This window comes from Trypanosoma grayi (genome assembly GCF_000691245.1).
Source record: "Trypanosoma grayi strain ANR4 Tgr_237_V1, whole genome shotgun sequence".
Taxonomy (NCBI): Eukaryota; Euglenozoa; class Kinetoplastea; order Trypanosomatida; family Trypanosomatidae; genus Trypanosoma; species Trypanosoma grayi.
In genome coordinates, this window is record NW_008825856.1 from 1 (window position 1) to 9,022 (window position 9,022).

The 9,022-nt window shown below is 51.3% G+C and overlaps 5 protein-coding genes across 5 annotated transcripts; all 5 read right to left on the reverse strand.

Annotated features, from left to right (window-relative positions):
* Positions 1–51: 51 nt before the first annotated feature.
* On the reverse strand, positions 52–702 carry DQ04_02371000 (hypothetical protein; the record flags this gene model as incomplete). The annotated part of the gene is made up of 1 exon (XM_009311807.1): positions 52–702. The coding sequence occupies one exon, from the start codon at positions 700–702 to the stop codon at positions 52–54; it is 651 nt and encodes a 216-aa protein (XP_009310082.1).
* A 567-nt stretch (positions 703–1,269) lies between these two features.
* Positions 1,270–3,027, reverse strand: DQ04_02371010 (putative phosphatidylinositol 4-kinase; the record flags this gene model as incomplete). The annotated part of the gene is made up of 1 exon (XM_009311808.1): positions 1,270–3,027. One exon carries the CDS (start codon positions 3,025–3,027, stop codon positions 1,270–1,272), a length of 1,758 nt encoding a protein of 585 aa, XP_009310083.1.
* A 316-nt stretch (positions 3,028–3,343) lies between these two features.
* DQ04_02371020 (hypothetical protein) lies at positions 3,344–5,572 on the reverse strand (the record flags this gene model as incomplete). The annotated part of the gene is made up of 1 exon (XM_009311809.1): positions 3,344–5,572. One exon carries the CDS (start codon positions 5,570–5,572, stop codon positions 3,344–3,346), a length of 2,229 nt encoding a protein of 742 aa, XP_009310084.1.
* A 1,005-nt stretch (positions 5,573–6,577) lies between these two features.
* DQ04_02371030 (hypothetical protein) lies at positions 6,578–6,877 on the reverse strand (the record flags this gene model as incomplete). The annotated part of the gene is made up of 1 exon (XM_009311810.1): positions 6,578–6,877. One exon carries the CDS (start codon positions 6,875–6,877, stop codon positions 6,578–6,580), a length of 300 nt encoding a protein of 99 aa, XP_009310085.1.
* A 596-nt stretch (positions 6,878–7,473) lies between these two features.
* On the reverse strand, positions 7,474–8,454 carry DQ04_02371040 (hypothetical protein; the record flags this gene model as incomplete). Its single annotated transcript, XM_009311811.1, has 1 exon — positions 7,474–8,454. One exon carries the CDS (start codon positions 8,452–8,454, stop codon positions 7,474–7,476), a length of 981 nt encoding a protein of 326 aa, XP_009310086.1.
* Between the last annotated feature and the right edge of the window lie 568 nt (positions 8,455–9,022).

Sequence of the window (9,022 nt, forward strand, 5' to 3'; positions counted from 1 at the left end):
GGGGGGGGGGCGTCATGCTTTCTCCTGCAAAAAGACTAACACTCTCTTCACTTAGACCTGTTCTCGAGCCATTTCCTGGTGGGCGCTAAGAAGAACCTCCGTTTCTGCATGAAACTCACTTGCCTGCCACAGATTATGTCGCCCAGTTAGACTCTTTTCTTTTTCCCCAGTATTGTGCATCTGTGTCATTTCCTCTTCCGCCCTAATCACTTGGAGTTGGAGATCAAGTAGAACTGCTGACGTATTCTTCTTGGTTTCTACAAGCTCAGTTGTTGTTGTTTTTTTATTTGTTGCTGCCTCTAGCTGTGAGGACTCATGCTGGAGGTAGTTGATTGTGCGCTCCAGCTGCCTCGTTTTCTGTTCAAGGAGCACTGTCCCCGCCTCCAGAGTGAGGCGCTCGAAGCCCATTTTTTCAGTCTCCTTCTGGAGGCCCGCGGCTTTGTTGGTGCAACTAACAATCTCCTTTGCGAGTGCATTCAAGGGATCGATCTTTTGGTCGATCGCCTTCTGCACACCCTTCAGCATGCCCTTGTTCTCCGGCACGGTCTTCTCCATCTCTGCCATTACATTCAGTGTGTCCGTCCGCTGCTGGTTGATCGAGGCCTGCGTGCTGCGTACCTCATCCAGCACCGCCTGTAGCGCCTCCTCTTCGTGGCGCAGCGCGCCAACGAGGCGCGCCAGCCGCTCGTTGACCGCTTCCATGTCGCTGCAGCGCACCGCGAGCGGACGGTGGTCGCGCTGCAACTCTGCGGTTGCGTCGACCACGTCCCTATAGCGCTGGCTGTTGAACCCCTCACCCTCGTTGACCACCTCAAGGTGCCGCTGCAGGATCTTGTTCTCCGCCTCCAGCGCGCTCTCCCTGCCGCCGCAGCCGTGCGATCACCTCCGCACCACGCGTAAGTAACGGGTCGCCATGGTCCTCGCTTATGTGTGCGTGTGGTGCAGACTCTCCCCGTTTAGCCCAACAAGTGCAGAGAGAAGGAAATATTTTTTGTTAACAAAATGGTGTATCAAACCAATAGGCAAAGAGCAACATGAGGGACCCTTCACGTCTCCTCTTTGTAAACAGGAGCAACAAGTTCCCACAGGGGAAATCATGTTTTCATACGGGAAGATTCTGTGTAATTTTTTCTTCCGTTTCGCAGACTCAACATCCACACCAACGGATAACATTACAGCAAACGAAGGCACGTAAGCGCACGTATGCCGACAAACACGGAGAGAAAGAGGAGGGCCTATAAGCACAAACACACACGCACGCAAACAAGCCTACAAGATACCATTTTGCAGGCTTTGAAACTGATCATATCGCCTCGTTCGCCAATTATCGACACTCAACATGATAAGTTCCTTCACGTACAAAGCAAAGTCGGCCTCTGTCTCCAAATCGAAGCGGAAACGAGAACGCAGCTGCTGAACGGCAGCCACGGGGTCGCTACCAAAGCAGGGCATGGTACTGTAAGGAGTCATAAGAGACACAAGGCCCAATATATCCTCCGCGCGCTCACGCACTGCCATCATTCCCTGATACATCAACACCTTGAAGTAATTAAACGCCGCACTACCGACTCCGCCCATCACCTCCAGGAGTTCTTGTGAAAGTTTAAATGGAGCCGATTCGAAATTGATTCCTCCTGGCGAAGTGACAAGCATGAAGCCAAAATCTATGTGCACCAAGTGTCCTTCACTTGTAATCATGAGATTTCCATTGTGCCGATCTTTAATCTGAAGCATGTAAGAGACAATGCTGTACCCAGCCATTGTCTCGACAAAATTCCGTTGTGCACGCAAATAGGTCTCGGAGCCTTTCGCACCAAAGACTTCGTTAAAAAACTGCGCGATGTACACCACCTGGGATGACCTCTTGATGCCATCAACAGAACAGGCAGCATCAACGCACTCAATTACACCAGAATCCGAACTAACAGAGAGAGCACGGTACGGGTGAACAGAGCAAGTAAGCCCAGCTTCACGCCAAATCCTATTAAAGACGTCAATCAATTGTAGCGCCAGTTCCTCTTGCCGTAAATCGTCCCCAGCCTTGACAATAATAGAGGCTAGACCCCATTTAGGATGCCTTCCAAACGCAGACTTCTTGCGTATGCGTGCTGCACGCTCCTGTGGCATCTCCCCAAATACACACCGAAATGCATCCCTCTTTTTGTTCGAACCTTCCCCATCAGACTTACTCGCGCACTCCCCATCTGCCTCCGCCTCTTCAAAGCATGTCGTATCAAGAATCTCTTCCGAGTCTGCCGTGATTTTAAATTTGCCGTTCGGTTGACGCAACTCCGAGGCCGTTGGATCGTTCATGGTAGTTGTATCATCCACGATGACTTCGAAGCGAAGTAGAAACGGCGCTCGTTCTCGGGAAGAGAACACGACGCAATCATCAACCACAATGCTCAGTATCCACATAACGGGGTCGGAATCGGCACCTAAAGGATATATCAGAGACAAGCTACTCAGGGACTCGTTCATCGCACGCAGTTTGATTTTCAGCTCCGTGTTGCGCATCTGTCTATCAGGCAATGTGCGCAGGTAATTGCTCAAGCTGGTGACGGTGTTAAGGAACTGCCTCTCGTCGTTATATAGTTTGAGACGCATTTCCTTGCGTGCAATCTCCGCCTCTGTCACCTCATCGTTGTTCCCTTTTTTGGTGGCACCTCTGCGGTTGATGGCGTAGCTCTCGATCTTATCCTGCACCTCCCGTACGCGCTCACCAAGCCCAACGGCGCCGAATATGTCCACCACCGAGTCCACCGTCCATGCCAGCCGCAGTGCGATACTAAACGACTGCCCCGCCAGCCACAGCATGAAGTTGCGCAGCATGTTCTGCACCTCGGACCCGTTGTGAGATATGCACACATGTGAAACCTGCAGGAGAGCCTCCTCAAGCGTCGGTAGCGGGGTGTCGTACAACTCGTTGACGAGGAGGACCTGTTCACCACGCGCAGCGTTGGGCAAACCAAGCAGCCGCTCGACCAACTCATGCCGGCGCAGCGAGGAGTCCGGCGCCGCTCTCATACCTCAGCACCCGGAGAAACCGCACCAAAATCTCTCGCGCGACGGCCTTCCTGTTCCTATGCAAGTAGCGAAAAAACAACATCAAAGTTAAACGAGCGAAGCAAAGAATAGAAGCAAAAACCTATTCTGGCAAGAAAAAAAACACAACAAAGAAGCAAGCAGATACTGAAGTTTGTTGCACTGAATGTGGTCTAGAGCACAGATCACTTGATTAAAGGGAAAAAAAAACATGTCCAAGTAAGACACACAAATATCGATGCATATACATGTAAAGCAACATACAATTCCAAAAAAAAAAACAGTAGCTTTCTGAGTCTCACTCCACTTTCCACCCTTGACGACACACAACCATCTCCTCCTTGAGAAAGGCCTCTCGCAAGGACGCTGACGCTTTACTCACCTTTTCACTAAGTCCATTCTCATCATCGTTATATTGCGAGACCAAACTAAGCACCTTGGCCTCCTCAGGAAATTCTGGCAAGAGACGTAGAGAATTTAGTCCAGACTTTCCAGCAGTCCTTAGCAGCTTCTCAGCGCCGGTGTGGAGACGCAGTGACGAGGCCTTCCTGCGCAAGGCGTTTGCATATGGTACATCGATCCGTGCATTGTGGGGGCAAGATTTTGGCGGTGGTTGTGGCATTAACGGTGGGGCAGCAATGCCCTTCTGTTCAGCAAGTGGAGGTAACTTCTGAGTTGCACGTGATATCGCTATACCAAGGAGGTACGGTACATTAGCTATGCACTTATCCGTATTCAATTGTTGTAGCAATAGTGTTGCTATTGCCGATGCAAACTCAGTAAAGGAGATCGATCTTTCCTCAGCTCTAGAATGATCACTTGATATCATACTCTCATCCATGCGTTGCTTCAAGTACGTCTCAATGAACGAAGAACAACCACCACATTGATCAGCCAGTGGAGCAACACACAATTTAGCACATGCTTCATTAAATTGATCCAGTGGCATTACACCATCTGTAGCATGGTGAGCAAACACCGCCTTCAGTCCCTGCATCTGTGATATTGGAATAGACTCTACAATAGGTGCCCCCACGAGATGCACTTCTTCTGTGCTGTATATCACCTCCCCAAGTGCATCTCGTAATGAAATAGTTGCCTTTGTGAAGGGGCTTAACGTCAGTCTACCCTCTTCACCACACTCAGCAAAATGAATTCGTGTCTTGTGGATGGAAGCATCCCACATGGATGAGGGAAACACAACCTCCGCTCTATTGGGTCCACATTGAAAGGCCGTGGCACGAAAATGATTCACATATACAGTGCAGCGTCTCATACCGTAAAGTGGCAAATCGTACTCTGCACACCTCTGACGGTTTAGCTCTTCTTCGAATAACTTCGAGGCCAGCCCTGCGGTGGATGGAGGCAGCGGCCCAGAGACGCGCCGGCCTCCCCCACCACTAGTCCCTTTTCTCCCTCCATCCAGTTGCATGATACGTGGAGGGTAATCTGGCGTATTGACAAATGACTCCCCGCGCTGCTCATCAACTGTCAAGTTCCATCCTCCAATAATAAATGACGACACCTTATCAAGCGGCACTTTCGAGGGGAAGATGAGACTAACAACTGGTAAAATTGAAGCATACTTATTGTCCACGATGGGATCTGGTACCATCGGTGCGCCCACAAACTCACTGTAGTAGTCTTCAAAGACAGACCACACCTTCGCCGTAAGAGGGCGATGATGCTCATACTGCGCCTCATCGGAGAACGCCACGATGCCTAACATCAAGAGAGCTTCGGCGAAGGCATCTAACTCCAAAGCCGCAGTTGCACCCTCGGTGTTCTCTAAGCGGCAATACTCCATCAAATGTTGAATGCCGAAAAAACCGGGGTAGTCAAAAACAGCCGCTGCACCCTTCTTTTGAATGGGTGTGAGTTTCGGAAAAATATTTTCTACCATTTCTTCAAAAGCCGGGCGGTATAGTCGACCAGCTTTCGCATAACGGCGAAAAAGCGGCACAATAATGGTATTAGCCGCCGATGCAACAATATGTGTTATGAACTGATTGGTGTAAGGGGTCCAATCATTCTTCATAGAATCCAGCGATACCACCATTCTCTTCAAGACGACGCACCTATTGATCAGCGGCTTGAAGAAGCGACGTGCTGCGAACGGAACGCTCTCCTTCAGCTGCACCTGATCCTCAGCAGACAAGATGATTGCCTCTGATACGGGTCGTTCTTCCTCCAACAAATCCGAGCACTTCTGCGTTTGAAAGCACCTCACGCACACCACATTCATCACTGCAAGAAATCCGTCAAAGTCAACTGTAAGGTCATGGACAGATTTCTCTCGCGTGGACGGCTCACTATGTTTAGGGAACTGTGTGGGGCATCCGTGAAGACGCCAAAGGGCCTCAAGGAGAATCGGGTACACGCCTGTTTTTGGCCCCAAGAGACCGGCAGAGCGCAAAAATGTCAGCAGACTACCGTATTGCAGGCGCTTCTGGCGGAGAGACTCTCCATGACTTAGAGCAATGTCAAATAACAGAAGCCAATTGCATTCGGCGACCCTGGTAGCCATCGTACTATCGCACCTGTACAAGAAAGGAAGAAAAAAAAGTAATAGGAAGAATAATTGAGGAGAAATCAAGCTTCCACGAGCTCCCATATTCTTTTTTTCTTTCGAAACAAAAAGAGGGAGAACCAATGAAAGCAGCACAAATCCCCCAAAGCACATTCCTTCACTAATGGAAGGGCCCCAAAGCAAAACCACAAGCTGAACAAAGTCTTGAAAACACATTCAAGATGACACCGCGGCAGAGCGAATTCCGCTCCGCATTGCATTTAAACGGAGAAAAAAAAGAGGAGGACAGCAGGAGTTTCCAGGCGCCACATCACATCAGCGCCTTCAGTATAACGTCTCTGTGTATGTGTGACTGGTCGAAACGTGCATGCAGAGAGTTCACGTCTTTCCTCTTCCTCACATTGCAGCTCTCTCCTCTTTCGGTTTTTTCTCCAGCGACACCAACAGCCGAGAGTACACAACATCACTCTTTTTGTTGTGTTTTATATCCACGAGTGCGTCGTCGACAGACGGACCAACGTGGTTTTCTTTTTTTTTGCTTCATACACTCCAGACCCGCGTCGTATATCGCCTTCTTCCGAAGCAGCCAGTCGACCCGCTAGAGCCCATGAAGGCACCCGCTAGGTTCCAGCACTGCGTTGCATTTGTTGATGATCGGTTTTTTTTTGAAAGAGAATTCACTCATTCTTTAGAACATTAGCGCATACATTATCAGTTGCCAACCCCCCATACAATCCAACACGACTTCCTCCTTCGCGCTTTAATGCAACAAGTAGCCTGAGGTATGAACTAATCAGTGGTGTTCCCTCCGGTAGCGGTGGTTGTGGTGGTTGGTGCAGTGTAGTCTTCACTATTGGTTTCGACAGCACCTCAAACACATCAAACTTCTTCTTCTGCGTTGCGTCATGCCTTCGCGCTACACTGGTAATTCCCGCACGAAAAACCAGCTTTCCGGACTCATCATCAAAACAACGGAGAACCTGTTGAGTTTGTTTCGTGTGCTCATCCGCTGAATCCTTTTGTTCGGCATTTTTTGTACATTGTCTCGCTGGGGAAGGACGCATCTTCCTTACGTACTGTCGCCCTCTTCCCCTTGGCACTGTTGGCGTTCCAGTCTCGAGCCTCGGAGGGCCTTTCCCTTCCTGAGTTAGCGCACGACTGAAGAAGAATGTTCTCGATTGGATCCCCTGGAGGCCACCATCTCAGACTCATTGCAATCCTGCGGGACGGCGGGTTGAGAGTTGGCGTTCCTGTCACTTGAGACGCCAGTCGGACCTCAGTCTCGAATTCCAGGCCCCTCATTCATCTCCGTCTAACCTCTTCCCACTAGAATTGTGCCTCTCCGCGATGCCCAAAGTCGTCTAAACAACTACTCACCTTGGAGTGTCCATTGCTTACAATCACGTCCTTGCGACCGTTACTCATTTTCCTGTGAACACCGGGGAGTCACACAGCTCAGGCGATCGAAAACAGCACCACACCGTTGGTCAACCAGAGCAGCACTATTAGCGTTGATACAAGGAAGACCTCGCAAAGCATTACTTTCTCTTGCAATCTTTTTTGTTCGGCAAGGGCAGCCTCAATGCAGGCCTGCTTATGTGAGTGATCCTCCAGCAAGCGGGCTTCAAACAGGCTTTGCAGATCTTCTCTTCTTCTCCGCTTCCCGGCGTTCCACTCCGCGAGAATCCGCCTCACCCTCGTACCACGGCAGTACAATTGGTGAACCACACATGACATCAAAAATCTCTTGAGGCGCTTCTGACGCAATTGCAGACATTAAACCCATCACCACCTAAACCAAAAAGCGAACAGAAAACAAAAATTGAAGCTTCAAGCACAACCACACAAGGCACCGTCAGACATCAGAAACAACCACTAAATTTTGGTTTATATGCACATTACGACCACCTTTGGAGAAACAGGTTCTGGAGTTCGCCCAGAAACTCACCTGATTCCGCACTCCCAAAATCACCCTTCGGAGGTGTGACGATGTCCGCAAAACCATGCTGCGGAAAATCCGGTGCCCCACTAGGAGACACCTCATTGTCATTCTCACCACCAGAGGAAGAGAAGGGTCCTTGAGGTGGTGTCAGTCCGGCAACGTCATTCCGTGGCGGCAACCGCTGCGAGGAAGCTGCCCCGTGCTGCGGTGCGTTCAACATTCCTGCACCTGGCCGTGGTGGCCCAGCAAGCGGCGGAGCATGGCGGTCACCACCAGAGGAAGAGAAGGGTGCTTGAGGTGGTGTCAGTCCGGTAACGTCACCCGGTGGCGGCGACCGCTGCGAGGAAGCTGCCCCGTGCTGCGGTGCGTTCAACATTCCTGCACCTGGCCTTGGTGGCCCAGCACGGGAACTATTCTGGAAAGCATAATGGTCATCCTTTTTCGCACCGTCTACAGCCGGGAATCCTCTCACAGAGTCACCCCCTATGATAGGTTTCGCATTTCTTAGTCCGCCCTTGCTCTCGTTTGCCGGGTTGTCTGCAAGGGAAGCTCCGCTGCGCTTCTCACTGATCTCGTCTCTTTGAGCCACACCATGCTGTTCCATGGCTTTTTGCGTGTGATGCCCTGACGCTTCTCTATCCTCGAACCCTTCTGGGAATCGCCATATCTTTTTGGCCGCGCCAACCATAATAATTATCAGCACTGTCCCAATCCAAGTCCACAGCCCTTGTAGGCTGATGGGAGCCTTGTTTTCAACGAATCGTTCCAAATGGAATCCAGCTTCACGGGCACGCAACTCAAGCTCCTTAACGACATCATTACTAGAGGTATCCAAGTACTGCGGGTGGGTGGCAGCCTCGCCCCCTCCAAAGCACCTTCCAGATTGAGACAGTACCTCAACATTGGCAGCATCGGCAGAAGCCCTGCCTCCTGGCATACCGGCCGCCCCGCGTCCAGTTCCGGCTTCCTCACTCAAGCTGGCAACCACATATGCCAGCCTCGAAGCGGCATTCTCAAGGTCATAGAATGCTTTTCCGCAATCGGTACCTGTCTGGCGCACTGCAAAACAATGATCTCTCACCCTCTCTTTGACCTCGGTTACAGCCTTTTCCAATGCGCCTACCTGGGAAACCCAGTGGTTCAATAGTTCAGCAGTATCGTCCTCATCTGCTTGCTGCCGCTGTGGTTCATTAGCTTCAGCCTGCCGACGCTTTGCCTCTTCAGCCTCAGCCTGCCGCCGCTCTGCCTCTTCAGCCTCGGCCTGCCGCCTTTGAGCCTCTTCAGCCTCAGCCTGCCGCCGCTCTGCCTCTTCAGCCTCGGCCTGCCGCCTTTGAGCCTCTTCAGCCTCAGCCTGCAGCCGCTGAGCCTCTTCAGCCTCAGCCTGCCGCCTCTGAGCCTCTTCAGCCTCGGCCTGCCGCCTCTGAGCCTCTTCAGCCTCAGCCTGCCGCCGCTCTGCCTCTTCAGCCTCAGCCTGCCGCCGCTGAGCCTCTTCAGCCTCAGCCTGC